Genomic DNA, 22,539 nt, shown 5'->3' on the forward strand with positions numbered 1-22,539 from the left:
TCGACAGTCTATTCTTGTTCTTAGAAATGAAGGCCATTCCATGCGAGAAATTGCTAAGAAATTGAAACTTTCCTACAACGGTGTGTACTACTCCCTTCAGAGGACAGCACAAATAGGCTCTAACCAGAGTAGAAAAAGAAGTGGGAGGCCGCGTTGCACAACTAAGCAAGAAGATAAGCACATTAGAGTCTCTAGTTTGAGAAACAGACGCCTCACAGGTCCCCAACTGGCATCTTCATTACATAGTACCCGCAAAACACCAGTGTCAACATCTACAGTGAAGAGGCGGCTGCGGGATTTTGGGCTTCAGGGCAGAGTGGCAAAGAAAAAGCCATATCTGAGACTGGCCAATAAAAGAAAAAGATTAAGATGGGCAAAAGAACACAGACATTGGACAGAGGAAGACTGGAAAAAAGTGTTGTGGACGGATGAATCCAAGTTGGAGGTGTTTGGATGACAAAGAAGAACGTTTGTGAGACGCAGAACAAATGAAAAGATGCTGGAAGAATGCCTGACGCCATCTGTTATACATGGTGGAGGTAATGTGATGGTCTGGGGTTGGTGCTGGTAAGGTGGGAGATTTGTACAGGGTAAAAGGGATTGTGAATAAGGAAGGCTATCACTCTGCACCGCCATGCCATACCCAGTGGGCAGCGCTTGATTGGAGCCAATTTCATCCTACAACAGGACAATGACCCTAAACACCTCCAAATTGTGCAAGAACTATTTACAGCAGAAGCAGCAGCTGGTATTCTATAGGTAATGGAGTGGCCAGCGCAGTCACCAGATCACCACCCCATTGAGCTGTTGTGGGAGCAGCTGGACCGTATGGTACGCCAGAAGTGCCCATCCAACCAATCCAACTTGTGGGAGCTGCTTCTAGAAGTGTGGGGTGCAATTTCTCCAGCTTACCTCAACAGATTAATAGCTAGAATGCCAAAGGTGTGCAATGCTGGAATGGCTGCAAAAGGAGGATTCTGGGACCAAAGCAAAGTGTGATGGAAGAACAATGTTATTTCACATACAAATCATTAATCAAATCTATCTATCTATCTATCTATCTATCTATCTATCTATCTCCTATCTATCTACCTCCTATCTGTCTCTCTCTCTCTCTCTCTCTCTCTCTCTCTCCCTCTCTATCTATACTCCTGCAATCCAGGGACATAAATAAAGGGGTTCAGGGGTGTTACCACATAAGATGACGCCAAGGGTCACCTGCTCCATTGCTATTGCTTTTTACTGTTCATAGACATAGCCCTTTCCCTACAAAAGAGATACCAGGCAGGGTAGATGCATCTATATTAGATGTTTAGGAGACCTCTGATCACCATGAATCTGTACCTGGGGTTATTCCTAAATGTCTCCCCTTCGTGTTTCTCAGTAAACTTCACGCTTTCATCTGGGATTCTGCCGTCCTGGAGTTTGAGGCCTCTCAGAAGTGTGATCTCGTCACCACCGGAGAACTGTTCTTCCGTTCTGGTTTTGGAATCGGTATGAGAAAGGACAGTCCATGGAAGCAGAACGTGTCCCTCAACATTCTCAAGTATGTTCCAGACCCTTTTAGTTGTTTAAAGACAGGGGAAGGTGCAGGTTTGATCCCACATTTCTGAAACAATATGCACAACTATGGGAGGGGGAATCTTCACGAGGGTCATGGAAGGACGACATTATGCCCAAGACCGTCACATGCAACACAGTCTATTGATTTTAATGGGCACCCTAGAATGGAAAAATAGGGGGGGGGGGGGGGCTGAGTAATCAGGGACCCTACCTCAGGCTCATAGGAAAACAAATAGAATAGAAAACATCCATAGAGGAGACCATCACCTAATGTGAGATCCGGGATTACAGGTATTTCATGACAAATTATTTCCTGTTATACAGAAGAGAAGGGAATGTAAAGAACTGTCACAACTATCACAGGGGAATAAAAGAAGGCGTCAGTAAGAAATGCTGAGAAAACTAGTTTTGCTAAATACCTTATTAATCCTACATGTCACTCCCATCATGCCTCAGGATAAAGGATGGATTTTATTCTCTCTATGGATAGTATATGAATATAACTACTAAAAGAGAAGAAACAAAAAACTTTTTCTTCCCTGAACCGTATAACTACTATAATACTGCTCCTATATACAAGAATATAACTACTATAATACTGCCCCCTATATACAAGAATATATGAACTATAATACTGCTCCTATATACAGGAATATAACTACTATAATACTGCTCCTATATACAAGAATATAACTACTATAATACTGCCCCTATATACAGGGATATAACTACTATAATACTGCCCCCTATATACAAGAATATATGAACTATAATACTGCCCCCTATATACAAGAATATAACTACTATAATACTGCTCCTATATACAAGAATATAACTACTATAATACTGCTCCTATATACAAGAATATAACTACTATAATACTGCTCCTATATACAAGAATATAACTACTATAATACTGCTCCCTATATACAAAAATATAACTACTATAATACTGCTCCTATATACAAGAATATAACTACTATAATACTGCCCATATATACAAGAATATAACTACTATAATACTGCTCCTATATACAGGAATATAACTACTATAATACTGCTCCTATATACAAGAATATAACTACTATAATACTGCCCCCTATATACAAGAATATATGAACTATAATACTGCCCCTTATATAAAAGAATATATGAACTATAATACTGTTCCTATATACAGGAATATAACTACTATATTAAAAATATAGTGGAGACGGAGCGGCTGGCACTACTATATACACAATCGGTATGCGATAAAGTGGACAGGCAAACTAAAACTGGATAAACTGTGCGGCTAGTGGAGGTGCCCAATGCCAAAGCAAACAGTCCAACTTGGAGTAGGTAGAAGAATTGAGGCGGTCACTCACCACGTTAGATGCCGAAGATTCTTTATTCATCCAGGAATGAACATAGCGGGGAAGGGGGAAGGTGGAGGAGCGGGTGCAATCAGACAAACGTTTTCGCGGACTTCCGCTTCGTCAGGTCTGGCTACGTAACACAGGTGGGGGTGTGTTTATAGGTAATGTGATACAAGTGAAAATAGTATAAAAATACTACAAAACAATATTATAAGAACTCATTAAAAACAAGCCGATGCAAGCATATTAGAATAGTAGGGCATTTAAGTCGTTTCTCTCATTGAGGCCAGAGACGCCCGTAGCGTCCAGTCGGATAATCCATCTGGTCTCACATTTAAGCAGCAATTTCAACCAGTCCCCGCCGCTGCCGGGAGGGTTAACCCTTTCCAAGCCTATCACCTTTAAACATCTCGCATCATTAGCATGATCATTGCGTACGTGGTTGATAAGGCGGGGGACCCCTTTTCCCGATCGTAGCGAGTAGAGATGCTCTTTAAACCTTGTCCACAATGCCCTCTTAGTTTTCCCTATATAATACTTATGGCAGGGGCAGATAATAGCAGATACTACATGAGTAGTTTTGCAAGTAATGAACTGTTTTATGAAACATTCTACCCCTCCCAAAATAATATAGGATTGTGTGAGTAGCTGGGGGCAGTATTGACACTGCCCGCAGCGTCTGTTACCTGAGGGTAGAGATTTAGTTAGCCATGATTGAGTGCGGTCAATCCTTCCCGAGGCCAATGTGTCTCCTATGGTTTTACTCCTCTTGAATGTGAACAGTGGTTTATTAAGGGCAGCGGTTTTAATATCTTCATCCTGTTCTAAAATATACCAATGCTTTCTAATGATACTTTTAATAGTATCATTCATGAGGGAATTTTGTAATGAAAAGGTGAATCTTCTCTGCTCGTTATTTTGTTGTCTAGTGTGTTTGTATTTGGGTACACGTAGGGAAGTATAGCTCATGTTGCTCACTTTAATGTATGCGTCATTGATGACGGCGGGGGGATATCCCCTAGCTGTCAGACGATGGCGCAATTCATTGGCTTGGACAAGGAACGTCTCGTCACTGTTATTGATGCGTCTGATTCTCAACATTTGACTAAAAGGTATAGACTTTTTAACAGAAAAAGGATGTGAACTAGCAAAATGCAATAGAGAATTGGAGGCTGTTACCTTACGAAAAACAGATGTATGAATGGAATTATCAATGATTTCTACTTTAACGTCCAGAAAATCTAACTTATAACCCCCAAAATTATATGTGAACAACATATTAACTGAATTAGATGTATTCAGATATGCGACGAATTCATGGAACATGTCTGGGGTGCCATTCGAGACAATTAAAATGTCGTCCACATATCTGAAAAAAGAAACAATGAATTTAATGTAGGGATTCTTAGTAGAAAAAATAAAATCTTGTTCAAACCAGGAAAGGAAGAGATTGGCATACGTACAGGAGACCGGCGTACCCATAGCGGTGCCGGTTTCCTGACGATACCAATCTCCTTCAAAAGTGAAAAAATTATTCCCCAAAACAAAAAGGAGGGCATCACTAATAAAGGACCTTTAGGAGGATGACTGGCCCGTGCGTCCAAGGATGTGGTCAAGAGCCCCCACACCCGCATCATGAGGGATGCGGGTGTAGAGGCTCTCCACATCGATGGACGCCAAAGAATATTCAGGTTGCCAGGAGATAGTATCTAAAGCTTGCAGGAAGTCATTGGTGTCCTTTAAATAAGTAGCGAAGGTCAGGAGGAGAGGTCTGAGGGCCCAATCAAGGTACTGTGATAGCCCCTCAGTCACTGAGCCGACCGCCGAGACAATGGGGCGGCCCGGCGGCCGGCTCAGCGACTTATGTATCTTGGGTAACAAGTACCACTTCGGTTTGCGAGGCGAATCAGGGATAAGCTTCTCAGCAGTTTTCTGATCAAGGGCTTTGTTAGCCACTGCCTTATGAAGGAGTCCTCGCAGTCGCAGCCGTTCTTTAATCTTGATGGTCGGGTCCTTATCAATCTTGACGTAGGTGTTCCTATCGTCCAATTGGCGATGTGCCTCTTCCAGATAGTAACTCTTCTGCATGACTACTGTAGAGCCACCTTTATCTGCACGTGTGATCTTCAAATCAGGTCGTTTTTTTAGCCACTCCAAGGCTCGTTTCTCACTGTGTGTAAGGTTATTGGGAGGTTTGGGATACACAAGTGTCTTAGTATCACGTAGCACTGATTTGTAGAAGATATCGATTGCTCCCCCTGGGGGAATTTGTGGGGAGAAAGTAGAATGTTTCCCTCCTGAGAAAGTTTCTGTAGCCTGAACAACAGGACATGAAGGAGAAAGATCTTGTTCCAGAGTAGATAAAGTGTGGATACTGGATATATCCTGGGGGTGAGCTCTTCCGGCATGAAAAAGCCCAAAGGACCAATGTGATACTGCGGGATAGATGATGCAGACTTATCTTGTGTATTCTTATGGATGTTAAAGAACTTATGCAGATTGATCTTCCTAATGGCTTTGAAGAGGTCGGCCTCAAAATTCTCATATGAAAATTCTTCATGTAAGCCAAAATTCAGTCCTTTAGTCAATAATGATTCACAGCCGTCTGGTAAGTCGACCCCAGAGATGTTGACTACATTAGGGGGATCGAGGGGGGTACCCTCGGTTACTTCCAGGGGACTTGTTTCCGTTTGGGAACTCTCTTGTAATTTGTATTTCCGCCCCCTCGTGCGCCCTCTCCGGGTCGGTTTCCTAAAGGGGTGACTCTAGCTTGATTAGGTTCCACTCTGTGTTTACTGCCCGTGTCGGATTGGCTAGAGTCGGAGTCTGTTGTTCCATAGTCCATGGCCCTTTGTTGAAATGTACTTCTCTTTTTATTGTTAATGACTTCCTGCAAGCTTTAGATACTATCTCCTGGCAACCTGAATATTCTTTGGCGTCCATCGATGTGGAGAGCCTCTACACCCGCATCCCTCATGATGCGGGTGTGGGGGCTCTTGACCACATCCTTGGACGCACGGGCCAGTCATCCTCCTACAGGTCCTTTATTAGTGATGCCCTCCTTTTTGTTTTGGGGAATAATTTTTTCACTTTTGAAGGAGATTGGTATCGTCAGGAGACCGGCACCGCTATGGGTACGCCGGTCTCCTGTACGTATGCCAATCTCTTCCTTTCCTGGTTTGAACAAGATTTAATTTTTTCTACTAAGAATCCCTACATTAAATTCATTGTTTCTTTTTTCAGATATGTGGACGACATTTTAATTGTCTCGAATGGCACCCCAGACATGTTCCATGAATTTGTCGCATATCTGAATACATCTAATTCAGTTAATATGTTGTTCACATATAATTTTGGGGGTTATAAGTTAGATTTTCTGGACGTTAAAGTAGAAATCATTGATAATTCCATTCATACATCTGTTTTTCGTAAGGTAACAGCCTCCAATTCTCTATTGCATTTTGCTAGTTCACATCCTTTTTCTGTTAAAAAGTCTATACCTTTTAGTCAAATGTTGAGAATCAGACGCATCAATAACAGTGACGAGACGTTCCTTGTCCAAGCCAATGAATTGCGCCATCGTCTGACAGCTAGGGGATATCCCCCCGCCGTCATCAATGACGCATACATTAAAGTGAGCAACATGAGCTATACTTCCCTACGTGTACCCAAATACAAACACACTAGACAACAAAATAACGAGCAGAGAAGATTCACCTTTTCATTACAAAATTCCCTCATGAATGATACTATTAAAAGTATCATTAGAAAGCATTGGTATATTTTAGAACAGGATGAAGATATTAAAACCGCTGCCCTTAATAAACCACTGTTCACATTCAAGAGGAGTAAAACCATAGGAGACACATTGGCCTCGGGAAGGATTGACCGCACTCAATCATGGCTAACTAAATCTCTACCCTCAGGTAACAGACGCTGCGGGCAGTGTCAATACTGCCCCCAGCTACTCACACAATCCTATATTATTTTGGGAGGGGTAGAATGTTTCATAAAACAGTTCATTACTTGCAAAACTACTCATGTAGTATATGCTATTATCTGCCCCTGCCATAAGTATTATATAGGGAAAACTAAGAGGGCATTGTGGACAAGGTTTAAAGAGCATCTCTACTCGCTACGATCGGGAAAAGGGGTCCCCCGCCTTATCAACCACGTACGCAATGATCATGCTAATGATGCGAGATGTTTAAAGGTGATAGGCTTGGAAAGGGTTAACCCTCCCGGCAGCGGCGGGGACTGGTTGAAATTGCTGCTTAAATGTGAGACCAGATGGATTATCCGACTGGACGCTACGGGCGTCTCTGGCCTCAATGAGAGAAACGACTTAAATGCCCTACTATTCTAATATGCTTGCATCGGCTTGTTTTTAATGTGTTCTTATAATATTGTTTTGTAGTATTTTTATACTATTTTCACTTGTATCACATTACCTATAAACACACCCCCACCTGTGTTACGTAGCCAGACCTGACGAAGCGGAAGTCCGCGAAAACGTTTATCTGATTGCACCCGCTCCTCCACCTTCCCCCTTCCCCGTTATGTTCATTCCTGGATGAATAAAGAATCTTCGGCATCTAACGTGGTGAGTGACCGCCTCAATTCTTCTACCTACTCCATAACTACTATATTACTGCTCCTATATACAGGAATATAACTACTATAATACTGTCCCCTATATACAGGAATATAACTACTATAATACTGCTCATATATACAAGAATATAACTACTATAATACTGCTCCTATGTACAGGAATATAACTACTATAATACTGCCCCCTATATACAAGAATATAAGAACTATAATACTGCTCCTATATACAAGAATATAACTACTATAATACTGCTCCTATATACAGGAATATAACTACTATAATACTGCTCCTATATACAAGAATATAACTACTATAATACTGCTCCTATGTACAGGAATATAACTACTATAATACTGCCTCCTATATACAAGAATATAACTACTATAATACTGCTCCTATGTACAGGAATATAACTACTATAATACTGCCCCCTATATACAAGAATATAAGAACTATAATACTGCTCCTATATACAAGAATATAACTACTATAATACTGCCCCCTATATACAAGAATATAACTACTATAATACTTTCTATTATACTGCGTACCATACACTATACTATGAACCTGAATGTAAAGAATTTCCATGTGTGACATGTTTTGTATTGTTGGCCGCATATGAGGGATTTCTCTTTCAGGTGCAGGAATATGGAGCGCTTTATATCCTACCAGTCCCCATCATCCACCAGTGATAACAGGCGGCGGCTTCTCACTGTATATTCATTTCTTTTTGTAGATCACATGAGAATGGATTCATGGAAGACCTTGATAAGACATGGGTCAGATATCAGGAATGTGACTCTCGCAGCAATGCCCCAGCTACACTGACATTCGAGAACATGGCAGGTAAGAAATAACACTGTGCCAGGGCGAGGGATACCATAACCAGCGCCATCAACATTATACATGTGTCCTCCTCCCCCTTGCCTGCTATGTTGCTCTCCACCGATGCTGAATAGGCTTCAGTCAGTCAGATGGCCTTTTCGGTCATTTGGGACTTGGTCAATGGTCAGCGTTCTCCTTTCAGCGCCACTCTTCACCTCCAGCGGTATCCGTCAGGTTTGTCCCCTCTCATTTACATTCTCACCCTTGAACCCTTTCTCTGCCATGTTATACGAAACCCCGATATTTGGGGCATCCCGGTAACCATGTTCACAAGGTCTCTGCTTATGCTGATCATCCTCTATTTTTCCTGACTAACCCGTCCATCTCCCTCCCCAACTTACTCTTTGGGTTAGCTGACCTCCATCTCCCTGACTGTCCCACAATTCACTCCCTGTCTCTTATCCCCATGTCCAGCTTACACTTCTCCCCTAAGCTTGAATCAGTTTCTGTGGGCCTGAAGAGGTGGCACAGGGGTACGTTTACTCGGTACGGCCACTGCTCTCTATTTTCAATGTATGTACTTCCTTATATATGTAATATAGGCCTCACCAATTAGCAGACCTCTTTCCTTCTTTCGACAACTTTCCTTCCTTCTCTTAAAATTTATTTGGTCTCACAAGCCGGCCCATTTAGCCAAATCCATATGTTACCACTACAAAGTGTAAGGTTGAGTAGGTCTCCCGAATTTTTATCTGTATTATGTTGCGGCTCACCTCTCTAGAGTGTTGGACTGGCACCGACATGCTCCTTCTATACTTTGGATTGGAATCTGCCCTCTTCCTGATTCCCCTCCTTGCGGCCTCATTGTCTTCCGAACTCCTTCACGCAGTGTCACACCCTACCATTATGAAGATTTCTAATAAATATCTCTCTTCAGGGTTCTTAGCTCCTCACCCCTTTCCACTATTCCCTGTCTTGATGAAACCGGCCTTTACCCCAGGCTAACGATCCCATCTTCCGTCGGTGGTCCCAAGTGGGCAGTTTCTTTAGGCCTCTTCCTGGTTCCCTCTCTCTACTCTTAAGGATCTCTTCCCCATGAGCCTATCTTGCTCCCAATTCTGATCTGTCCTCCATACTACCTGATACCTGTATACTCATTTGCCATATGTGACTGCCGGGGGAGGTGACCTTGGCCTCTCCCTATCATCAGGTCAGGTAAGGGGGGTGTTTACACTCATCCACTCCTCATATATCTCTTCTCACTTGCAAGGAACGGGTTACAAGGTGCTGTCCAGATGGAACCTCCTCCCTACGCGTATCCATAGGAACTTTCCTGAGGCCTCACCGCTGTGTTGGAGGAACTCTGGAAAAGAGGGGTCTCTTCTTCTGTTCACTTTTTAGAGTTGCCCAAAACAGGTCACTTTCTTGAAGGAAGTGTGGAATTAAAGGGGAACTATCAGCAGGTTAGATGAATCTAACCTGCTGATGGCCCCCTATAGCGACTGGGACCCAAGGAGGAAGGTATGTCTCTTACCTTCCTCCTCCGCGCCGTTCCCATGCTGTTAGCAGCATAATCCTCAGTCCGGAGCACCATTAGGAGCACTGCCCCGCCCCACACAATGGGGGCAGGACAGTGCTCCCAACGGTGCTCCGGACAAAGGATTACACTGATAACAGTATGGGAACGGTGCAGAGGAGGATGGTAACAGACAAACTTTCCTCCTCAGCGCCCTATATGCAATAAGGACATATCAGCAGGTTAGTTTCCCTCTACCTTCACGGACCACCAGGTACCCCTCACTTCCTCCTTCACATCTCATACATTCCAATTAAATAGTATTGTTGTGCTGTCATTGGTCACCTGAGCTTGTCCAGACCCTCCTCCTATATCTATATGGTCGTGTAAAATAGAGGACTCCCGGCGCATTGGAAGACCTTATGGGACCGAAATTCCCACTTCTTCCAAATCTGATACTATCAGGACAGATTCACTGACAACAAGTCTCTTCTCACACAAGGAACCGATTTAGAATTTTCAGATTGTCTGACTAACCTGTACGTTTTCCCCCCAGGCGTCTTTATGCTTGTCGCTGGCGGCATTGTTGCTGGAATCTTCCTGATATTTATTGAGATAGCCTATAAGCGACACAAGGATGCTCGGAGGAAGCAGATGCAGCTTGCTTTTGCCGCCGTGAATGTTTGGCGAAAAAACCTGCAGGTATGACAAAACGTTTTAGAGAACTTAACCAACAGGTGCGTTTCCCGTTTCTCTGTCGGAGAGCAGATTCTTCATCATGGTCCAGTCTACGTCTTGTCCGGTCTACATCAAACATTTCACTGTGGATTCTCAGGTGTGACCATGTTATACTGTGTCGGTCTTTGTCATAGTCTTTGTGTAATGATCAGGTCAGTGTCAGAAGATGGCTGACAATGGAGCATCCTTACACTGAACAGGTCATTCTCATCTCCCATTTCTTTTTGTTTATGGAAAATAAAAATAAAAATTGTTGACCACTGTGAAAACAAGATACTAAAACTGCAGTTGGGGGCAGACATTTTGTGAGACAGACTGGTTACTATGGACCCACTGCCACAGCAACAGGATTTAAAATGTGGTTGTTAGGCAGCACAGGCCTAGCAACAAGTCTGTCTCAGATGAGTCAGTTTTAAAATTGAAAATCTTTATTAGTTCTAGTCATGGACAAGGGTGCTAGTTGCAATTATTCTATCATTTAGAAAGGGTTTCTTGATGTAAAGATATTTCTAGACAAAAATTATTCATATGCTGTAATAGAAAGAGAAACATATGACCTTAGTATTATTGGTCCTTCTCTAGGCCGCATCAGAGACTGGTTGCTAGGGATGAGCTGCCTGACAACCGACCTTAGTATTATTGGTCCTTCTCTAGGCCGCATCAGAAACTGGTTGCTAGGGATGGATGGTGGTGGTGGATCCATAGCAACCAGTCTGACAGCATGGGAACAAACTAGCTTTAAGATTTAAAAAATGTAAAAAAAAACCTGTTATTCAAATTTATTTTTAAAAAAACCTGCCGTTTTAGTTTTTGTCTTTGGTAGCAGGCAATACTTTTTCTATATGTGTGTGTATAGAGGATTTCATATTCTGTTGAACGTGATGTCAGACTAACCCTTCCCTTTCAGCTGGGGCAACAAAGAATCGCGACCAAGTGAATCCATTTCATTGATGTTATATTGGACTGCACTTTCCTGACGGTCTACAGCATCCACATGGGTTCTTTACTGTTCCATACAACCTCATATATTTCCATATGACCTCCATATACCACACTGAAACACAGCCCCATGGCTATCACACAACCATGTGTCTCAGTCACCAAGATATTGAGGCTCTTCAAACACCGACAGACCATTGCCGCAGAGTCAACCCGTACCTCCCCATATGTTGGTGACAAATGGATAATGAACCCATGTCTGTCCTGTAGCGTACTATATGATCATTAGACGCCTTGTTGCTGTTAATCTTCTGATAAAATTTGAAGACAGATGCTGGTTATTATAACGTGAATTAAAATACAGGTTTGTGAAGAAAAAAAAAGCAAAAAAAAAACAAACAAAAAAAATATAAAATTAAAAAAAAATTTAAAATAAAACTAAAGTGCAGTTGCAATCTACATAATCAAGATTAATTCATAAAAAACTATTGTGGTGCATGTGCTCTTTCTGTGAGGTCCTGCAGACCTGGGAGACCCAGACAATGATTGGGGGGTATATAATAACTGGGCAAATGTTAAAATGTGGCAAAACCTTGCAATAAAAATATATATTTTTTAAAGGCGTTATATATATGAATTTACAGTTTTTGATTGGAGCTGTGCTCCTATGTCTATATACTGTTAGTTTATTATTATAGCGCCCCCTGTTTTTTTTTTACACCTCTCAGAATGTCCACCATGTTCAGTGCAGACAAGAAGAAGCCACTTCTAGTGTACTGATTCTTATTGGCTGGCCTGTAAAAAGCAGGAACCAATCAGCCACCTGTGTACACTTGAGTGGTGGGATCGAGCTACTGAGCATGTGTGACCACCTTTACTGGACACATTAGGTGGACGCTCTTAAAAGGAATCAAAGGAACACTAGGCAGTGTCAAAACAAGTATGTAACAGCAATATGCGTGGAGACGCAGGAGCATTTTGAAAACAACTAAAAACTTAAACACAGTAAATAAATAATAAGTCATGGAACAACCTTTTAAAGCAGGGGCGGAGTTACAAAAGCGGCAGCATTAGTTTCACATTTTTACTATTGTATTTCCAGAAATGGAATCCCAGATTGTTTTTTTATTTTTTATTTTACTTTATTTTCATTTATTTTATTTTTTTTGGGGGGGAGGGGGTGCAGACTAGCATGCTAGACAAAAAGCATAATTTTTAAAAGGTACATAAATCTAATACATGTGAATAATAAACTTTTCAAAGGATTTTATGTTAAGGAGTGTTGCCCCTTTAATTTAAAATTAATAAGTGACCTAGATTCTTAATAATCTCTTAATAATAACTCATACGAGAAACACGTGCTGTATTTTTTAACAGCACCTTGGGGGGGTAAAATTATGTGAAAAAATCCAAAAACAAACAAAAGAAAATATATATATACGTATACACCTATGTAGGTGAATATATATTTACATCCTATTTTTGGATCCGAATACGCAACACTGCACTAATTTTTGAATTTTGATTTAAAAAAATCAAAAAAAAATCAGTCAAATACATTTTTTTAAAAAATGGTAAGAGACAATTTCTGGAGTCTGGTCTCTTGGGAACACCTTCCCTATGTGTTCGTCTGGGGAGAAGTCTGCCGGCCAGGGGCACTAGACTGTCACGAGCACCACAATTTTCACTTGCCAACCTTCTAGAAATCCCCTGCGCCTCGTGTCAACGTAGGGGAACTTTTTTTTTTGTACATGTTGCGTGTGCATGTCACTCTGTGGGGACTGTGAAAAGAAAAAAAAAACTAAAAAAAAAACAATCTTATAATCTGAGACCTTTCCACAGGTGGGAACTACAGAAAACAAAAGTCTGTCACGTTACTAGAAGGAAGGCAAGTGGAAAAAATCTATTTGTTTAAGCAAAAATTTGGATTTGGGATAATACATGGAGCAAAATATAGTCATTCCATGCCATCCATCCCGCTTAAACCCCATTTGTGCATGCCTGAAAGAAGAACAACAAATCCCAAAATTTATCCCATCGATGGTGCCCGGGCACCTATGGAATAAATTTTTGTTATACTCCACGTTGGTATAACAGAACAAGCCTCATCTTTTTCTTTTCTCTCCCACCTTTTATGATTTCATAACATTTTCTTATGCAATGTCAAAAATAGCTTTAATGCTTCTCTATTTTATTTGCCTTTTTTTAATTTTTTTTTTTAACAATTATTATTTTCATTATTTTTATTTAATTTTTTGCTTTTGGAGAAAGAAAAAAAAAACAAAACCGCTTTGCGCCAATGCACCATTAAAATTTTTGACTACATTTTTTACAGAAATCTCATACAATGGCTGCTTTCTAATGCCGTCTTCTATCTTTCTTGTGACATTGCCTCCAGCTTAAAGACCCTAACCTTCTCTAGCCACCCACACAGTCCTCATACCCCAGGTAGCTGCACGTAGGGCACCACTAGTCCGATGCCTAAGCTGAGATTAGCGATGATGAACATGGTCACCGTTAAAAATTAGAGTGTGGACCAATGTTAGTCTTTCGAGGGAAGCACATTAAGAAAGTTTTCCCTACTCCACCAAACCCATAGTTAGCTGGTAGCAGATATAGGTACATGACTCCATCTTTGACTCCAGGTAGAAGAAATTGTTGGATCAGTACAACTACAGAACCTTCTAATACCTAACCGGTGACCATCTTATTGGCTCGTCCCTCCCATCCACCGTAGCTAGGTGGTATCCTACCCTTAGATGCCTTACAAGATAGGAGAACATCTTGTCGCCTTGGACTATATTCAGTATAGAGGTAGTTGAAGGAGAGGCACATTAGCTATCTAATTGCTTATACATATTCATTTTAGGATAGAAAAAGTGGTAGAGCAGAACCTGACCCTAAAAAGAAAGCCTCTTTTAGGTCCATCACCTCAACCCTGGCCTCCAGCTTCAAGAGACGTAGGTCCTGCAAAGACACGGTAAGGAAGAAGAATTCAGCTCTCTCTCTTTCTCGCTCTCTCTTATGCTTTCTCTATCTCTTGCTTGCACTCTCTCGGAGGACGAGCTTTGCTCTCTCTTACTCTGTCTCTTGCTTGCTCTCTCTACTGTATGGCTCAACCTCTTCACCTCCTCTTCTGACTCTTCGTCTATGTCTCTGGCTTTCTCTATCTCTCTGTTCCTCGATTTCTTCTACCATTTCATTGGTTGCCAAACGCCCATCCAGAAGCTGCGCATTGTACATGCAAGTACATTCCAGCCCATGTTTTCGTCAACAGTCATCGAGAAAAAAACCTAACCAAATTTAGTTTTCTGGGCTCCGTCCAAGAGCCGTTCTCTAAAATTTTTTTGGTCACTTCTAAATGCATAATTTTTTATTCTTTAAAAAAAAGAAAAAATACTTTGCGTTGATTGGTGCCAATCTTGAACCGAGACTTTTTTTGGTGTTTATTTTTGAATCTTATTTTTTTTTATTTTTACGTGTTTCTTCCTGTTCGTTGTTGTACGCCTTCCGGACAACACTCGATTTTTGTTATTTTGGCAAAGTTTCACATCACTAAGAGTCATGTTTGTGTCACAAGTGTGTGTAATTTTTTGTTTGTGATGACAGCGTTTTGCTGAAGAGACCCCCCACCCCCACCCCTCTCTACACCGAGAAAGTAAACCCCTTTAACGCTCTACCCCTTTCCAGATATGTTCCATTCATTCCAAATGCAACAATTTGCTTGATTAAGAACCTAAAGCTAAAAACGATTTTTAGAGGAAAACGCCAACACAAAAAATATCATAAAACAGAAGTGTCGAATTGTATGTTACCGGTTTTAATGTGATAAATGTGAGTTTTTGTAGGACGGATTTGTTTCTAAAACCAATGTGAAAAAAAAAAACAACCTTTGTGTGGATGTGCCATGTGCTAGGCTTGTATACCTTGTATATTGTCATGGTTTAATCGATATGTAGACCTTGTATACGTACACACATTATAACATACACAACAGGTTCCTACTAGTCAGTCTAGAGATAGGCGGCACTGTTAGGATGGGGTTTTTAGAAGTTTCCGGAATATTCTACAATTAGATCTAATACTTCTCATTACTTTCTCATTTTCCATAATATTGTGCACGTTGACTATTATAGCTAATAGCTATAGGGCTATTGAAACTAAAGTCATCTGACATCAAGTGGGGGCGGAGCATGACACAGGGATTCTGCCTGCAATCTATGTCATGCTCCTCCCACTTAGGCCCGTGCCAACACCGTTTGTTAGGAGAGACCCTCAAAACTTGGTCATACGCAGAGGCCACCAATTTTGGCCAGAGCAGCCGACCACCTAACATGTATGGGCACGTCCTGACATTGGAGAGAAGGATTGAGCAGTTAGATTTCAACATGCCTGATCCCTTGTTCTGAAGAGAGATAGGCCAGGGGTGACTTCCTGCAGCTTACACCCCTCTACTCATTTAAGACTTACCTCTTCCTTTTGAGAACTTTCCTCTTCCCGATGTTTGGGTTATAAACAAGCATTTGGCTAACCTGCAAGTTTCTCATAGGATGTATGCTGCGGCCAAAGGTGCCTTGCAGCAGCTTACCCCCCCCCCTCCCCCCCAAGTTTTAATTGGTCGGTGTCTGTGACCGATCAGGAGAACCAGCTGGAAGATGACTCTGTGGGTGAGCTGGATGGCTCCATAGACTTACATAATGCTGTCATCCAGGTCACATGACATAGATCGCGGGCTTCTCCTTCTCCTGATCGGTCGTTGACTGAACACTTGGATCCCGTCCGATCACAGCTTCTCTAACATGTAGAAGGTTTTTTTCTACTGACAGGTACTCTTTAACTCTTTTAATACAATGTCACTTTGAGAGAAATCTCACCTTGAAGGGATTCCAACGTCCGGGGAGAGATTAGTATCTGACTTGGCCTTGGAGGGTTTATGGCTCCTCTGCTGGATTCTGCGTGTTACTGCTCCCGGCAAGGAAATCAGAAAGGGAAATCAGTTCAGTCGTATCTCACAGTTATGAGGTTCAAGGTTTATTACTCACAGATAGAGATAAGTACAAAAGCAACAGAACATGGACCTTGTATAATAACACTGTCTGCATCATGGTTACATAATCTAATAAGTTAGGATTAAAATAATACAGGCCATGAATAGGAGAGACGACATCTGTTTATATGGTCCAGTGAATATGTGTTTAGTGTATGTACACAGTGACCTCACCAGCAGAATAGTGAGTGCAGCTCTGGAGGATAATACAGGATGTCACTCAGGATCAGTAATGTAATGTATGTACACAGTGACCCCACCAGCAGAATAGTGAGTGCAGCTCTGGAGTATAATACAGGATGTAACTCAGGATCAGTAATGTAATGTATGTACACAGTGACCCCACCAGCAGAATAGCGAGTGCAGCTCTGGAGTATAATACAGGATGTAACTCAGGATCAGTACAGGATCAGTATTGTATGAATCTATCCCAGTTTTGCCCTTATCATACACATTAGTATAATGTCTGGAGACCTTGATGATCAAGTTGAGATCTACCAACAATCTAATGTGTACGGGTGCTTGTCTAGCCTTTGGGGCAGGATCGGCTACACTGGATTGTTTCATCTTATTCTGTATCTATCAATCACAGATAGCGCATAATGTCTGCATAACCCTCTGACGTCCCTGAAACACTAATGTCAGAATTTCAGATCAAGGACAGGTATAAATTCTGGAATCACCTTGTAATTTCTATTTTTAAACAAATCCTAAAAAGTCTAAGGCTATGTTCACACAATGTATGTTTTGCATAAATTACGGCAGCAATTGCAACAACGGCTGTGATTTATGCAAAACATACGTTGTATTTGAATGAATGGAATCCCGGCCGGAGCGTATACACATAGCATACACTCCGTCTGGGATTCCAACCGGTCGCACGAAAAACTGAAAATAAAGTTTGTTGAATAGAATAGGTTCACAGAGAAGGAAAACCTTGTTATATTTGAATGAATTCTCCGTCTCTCCCATAATCCCAGATCTCGGACCTAGGTCACATAGTATTTCCCGAATGTAAGCTGATTTCATGTCAGGTATTGTTAGTGAAAGATGCCGGCAGGTCAGTGACGCGGCGCAGTTCCCATACACAGCCAGTGGGAGGTGGAGGCGACACAGTCACATATTGAGCGGCTGCTTTGAGGGCAGCAGAGCAGACACAGCGCACACTGTGCAGAGATCAGAGCCGCACACAATGCAGCTTTATCCTCCAACACATTGTGACTTTTCACTGCATTATGCGGAGATGGCAGCACAAAGTGTTCCCTGCCAGGGCGGCACAATAGAGGACAGCTGTATTACTAACCTTCTGCTCCAGATAGAGAGAGGGAAAGAACATGGAAGACAGAAGCCGAATAGCCCAGACTCTACAGGAGCCATCTGCCCGAGCTCTGCACCACATGGCTAACCAATAACTAATCTGCAGGAAAAGACTATAGCTTCCATACCAGGGAGCAGTATTATAGCAGTTATATTCTTGTATATAGGAGCAGTATTATAGTAGTTATATTCCTGTATATAGGAGCAGTATTATAGTAGTTATATTTTTGTATATAGGGGGCAGTATTATAGTAGTTATATTCTTGTATATAGGAGCAGTATTATAGTAGTTATATCCCTGTATATAGGAGCAGTATTATAGTAGTTATATTCTTGTATATAGGGAGCAGTATTATAGTAGTTATATTCTTGTATATAGGGGGCAGTATTATAGTAGTTATATACTTGTATATAGAGAGCAGTATTATAGTAGTTATATTCCTGTATATAGGAGCAGTATTATAGTACTTATATTCCTGTATATAGGGGCAGTATTATAGTAGTTATAGTCTTGCATATAGGAGCAGTATTATAGTAGTTATATTCCTGTATATAGGAGCAGTATTATAGTAGTTATATTTCTGTATATAGGAGCAGTATTATAGTAGTTATATTCTTGTATATAGGAGCAGTATTATAGTAGTTATATTCTTGTATATAGGAGCAGTATTATAGTAGTTATATTCTTGTATATAGGAGCAGTATTATAGTAGTTATATTCCTGTATATAGGGGCATTATTATAGTAGTTATATTCTTGTATATAGGAGAAGTATTATAGTAGTTATATTCTTGTATATAGGAGCAGTATTATAGCAGTTATATTCTTGTATATAGGAGCAGTATTATAGTAGTTATATTCCTGTATATAGGAGCAGTATTATAGTAGTATATTCCTGTATATAGGAGCAGTATTATAGTAGTTACATTCTTGTTTATAGGAGCAGTATTATAGTAGTTATATCCCTGTATATCCCTGTATATAGGAGCAGTATTGTAGTAGTTATATTCTTGTATATAGGGGCAGTATTATAGTAGTTATATTCTTGTATATAGGAGCAGTATTATAGTAGTTATATTCCTGTATATAGGAGCAGTATTATAGTTGTTATATCCCGGTATATAGGAGCAGTATTATAGTTGTTATATCCCGGTATATAGGAGCAGTATTATAGTAGTTATATTCCTGTATAAAGGAGCAGTATTATAGTAGGTATATTCTTGTATATAGGGGGCAGTATTATAGTAGGTATAATCTTGTATATAGGGGGCAGTAGTATAGTAGATATATTCTTGTACTTACCATGATTTTGCTCAAATCTGAAAGCAGCACAAAAATCTATTCTTTCTGTGCAAAGAAAGTAGTTATATATGTGTACTGGTATAACCTTTTTGTTTCTAGTCTATAAGTCACATAGCTATTATATAACTTTTCTATTCATAAATGAAATGTGCTATGGTGGGGGTGGACACATTAGGCCTATTAGACAGGAGCAGGGGTTGGATACACTATTATGTCTATGACTATGTCCTGCACTCTCCATACATTACTACACCCACATCTTCCAGTTGTGATCCAGTAGGTGACAGTGATCTCCAATGTGTGTCCTGTATATTGTTATCAGTGTAACAATTGTTCTTAGCCGCCAGTAACCCATCTGTATATATAACTGGCCCAACGTATTGTCATTTTTACAGACATAAAACTCTGCAGAATGAAACAGAAGCTACATCGGCAGAGTCCAGGCTTGGCGCCCGTTGATCCTCACCTTTCCTTTCTGTATATTTGTATTTTACAGCAATACCATCCTACTGACATCACCGGTCAGCTAAATCTGTCCGATCCCTCTGTTAGCACTGTGGTGTAGTACAAAGAAGAGAGACAGTGACTGTTCTGGCTTGTGGATGGTATATAATGGACCTAAGAGCATTACTGGTAAGAACGCGGTCACATCAGCAGGACTCTGGGACTGCATGTTATCCACCTATCCCCCCCTCTGCTCACTACACCTGGCTCCATGGTTGGACTTTACTCTTTAAACATTTGCTGGAGAGAAATGAACTGATTTTTTATTTTTTCACCTAATATATTTGCCCCACCCCCCCTCTCCGCCCCTTCTCCTATTTTTTTCCAAGGTTCCATTGGACAAACAGAACGGTATCTCAGCGCTATGAACACTTTGAATTTTATTTTCCGTTTAGATTTTATTTCCTTTCTTTGTGTTTTTTTTTTCTTTTTGCTGCTAAATCTGTCTTCTTATTGTACCGCTGTTCATCGTCTGCCTCTTCTTTTCCATCAGCAACAACAAAAAGTGTCTCCTGTATGTATGCATGGCAGGTATATATTTCTGCCCATGTATTATTCAAAACGGGAAGTTTTTCACTCTGCTTTCTACTATTCTTTTTAGGTTTTTATTTTTCTTCTCATAAAGGAATAAGAAATTTTTATTTTCATTTTAGCGCCCCTCTGGTCCATGGGCTGTGTCTAGTATTGCAGCTCAATCCTACTTACTGGAATAGGGCAGAGCTGCAATACCAGACACCGCCTGTGGACGTGATGGCACTGTTTTGGGGAAGTATAAGTAGAGCCTTTTTTTTCTAGTCTTGGAGAATCCCTTTAAGTAGGGCAACTCTTTTTCTTTAAATAAAAATCCTGCTGGCGGCCATTTATATTAAGTGACATCACTAATTCAGTGGTCCTGGTATTGGACGCAGTGACCAGTCAGATTGTTTCTTTTACGTTCATACTTTGGGTAGGAAGGTGACGGCTGGAATCTGATTGGTTTTTATGTGATACGGTAAATAGACTGTCCAGGCCATAAATAGAGTAATATGACAAAAACAAAAAATTTTCACGGACAACCAAAATGGGTATTGATCTATAGCAGTGTTTTCTATCTTGCGGCTTATTAGCTGGTGCAGAACTACAACTCCCAGCATGCACTGAAAGCCAAAGGCTGGGATGATTTGATGGGAGTTGTAGCTTTCCGTTAGGAAATGCGGCTCTTAAGGGTTTTGACGCATCTCTATGTAATCACTATGGTCGACCCTATTGTGTCAATCACTTAGATCAGGCATGGGAAACCTTCGGCCCTCCAGCTGTAGCAAAACTACAATTCCCACCAAAGCTTTGGCTGTCCTGATGAGAGTTGTAGTTTTGCTGCAGGTGTGACACCTTTCCATGTCTGGTTCTTCCATCCTCTGGTGATTCGAGGTGTCTGAACCCACATCGCTCAGCCGAGCACAGGTGTAAATAGGAAGAATAGCCGACAGCTTTGAGGTTTATCGGCCTTGTAGTGATTAGCAGAGTCCCCTCCGAATGAGGTCGTCTATTAGGAGCCACTATTGTGCTAGTGTCTGGGCCCAAGGAGGCATTATTCAGTACTCTCATGGGCCAAGGAAACTCTGTAAGGCCTTATAATCAGCACCCCACTAGTCAGCTGTTTACCATGGTGCCTGCATACCCAGAGAAATAGCTGGAAACAGACCGTCATTGTGTAATGGCTGTGCTGGGCAACTACAGCTCAGCACCTATTCACTTCAATGGGTGCTGAGCTGCAGTAACCCTGCACGGCCACTACACACTGCATAGCACGGTCTGCTTATGGCTGTGTTCTGTTCAGAGCCACAGTACCAGTCTATCCAGAGGCCAGATGCAGACAGCGCTGTACATTGTGTAGTGGCCGTGCAGGGTTACTGCAGCTCAGCACCCAGTCTCTCATCACTAACCTGTCTGTCTGCTTCCAGCTATGTATCATGGCTCTGGTGAACAGCTGATCGGCAGGGGGAAGTCACCCCCAATCTGATATTCATGGTCAGTCCTGAATAACTCCCTTTAATATGACCAATCTATCACTCAGTTGTCACAAATATATTGCGATATAGATCTAAAACCATCAATAGGCCTCGTATATGAGTTGGAGAGATGTGAACCAGCTCTGGGTTTTATGGATTGCATAAGACTTAAAGGGGTTATCCAGCGCTACAAAAACATGGCCACTTTCTTCCAGAGACAGCTCCACTCTTGTCTCCAGCTTGGGTGCAGGTTTTGCTGCTCAGTTCCATTGAAGTGAATGGAGCGTAATTGCAAACCGCACCTGAACTGGAGACAAGAGCCGTGCTGTCTCTGAAAGAAAGTGGCCATGTTTTTGTAGCACTGGATAACCCCTTTAAGCTCCACATTGATACTTGGGGCAGCTTGGATACAGGAGATCCTATGTGTTTAGTCATAGTTTGATAGTCGCAGGGCCAGGCCGACCATATAGTTCTGCTGCCGTCTGGGACAATAATCAGGGTTATTACAATGAAATCTCTGTAACATTATGGTGGTTTAACGTGAATATTGATCTACAGATGGGAATGACATCATTGCTGAATGACTGTATTAATATTGGGGTGCGTTCATATAGGCCGTTGATGCCCAATCTGCGGCTCTCCTGCTATTTGCACAATTATCACTCGAGACATCCTGGGAGTTGTAGTCCTGCAATAGCTGTAGAGCCACAGTTTGTAGATCACCGGTATAGGTATACAATATGTCACCTATGGGCTCCAATGTTACAGAAATAACGACAAGCTTCTGATGCCGGTTCCACCTACATGTAACATAGCTGCATTTT

General features: G+C 41.4%; 1 protein-coding gene across 4 annotated transcripts in view; it reads left to right on the forward strand.

The window, feature by feature from the left end:
* GRIN1 (glutamate ionotropic receptor NMDA type subunit 1) overlaps positions 1 to 20,163 on the forward strand; it is a 90,628-nt gene extending 70,465 nt beyond the window's left edge. For 2 of the 4 annotated variants that reach the window (XM_069942672.1, XM_069942673.1), the window contains 4 exons: positions 1,385 to 1,546; positions 8,276 to 8,385; positions 10,437 to 10,582; positions 19,720 to 20,163. In XM_069942672.1, coding sequence (XP_069798773.1) covers positions 1,385 to 1,546; positions 8,276 to 8,385; positions 10,437 to 10,582; positions 19,720 to 19,788 — 487 coding nt within the window. In that variant the 3' untranslated portion in view covers positions 19,789 to 20,163. Of the gene's footprint in view, positions 1 to 1,384; positions 1,547 to 8,275; positions 8,386 to 10,436; positions 10,583 to 14,426; positions 14,538 to 19,618 lie in introns of all 4 variants that reach the window. The other 2 variants (XM_069942674.1, XM_069942671.1) reach the window with 2 other exon arrangements.
* The last annotated feature ends 2,376 nt before the right edge of the window (positions 20,164 to 22,539 follow it).

This window comes from Dendropsophus ebraccatus, chromosome 10, assembly GCF_027789765.1.
Source record: "Dendropsophus ebraccatus isolate aDenEbr1 chromosome 10, aDenEbr1.pat, whole genome shotgun sequence".
NCBI classification, from domain to species: Eukaryota; Metazoa; Chordata; class Amphibia; order Anura; family Hylidae; genus Dendropsophus; species Dendropsophus ebraccatus.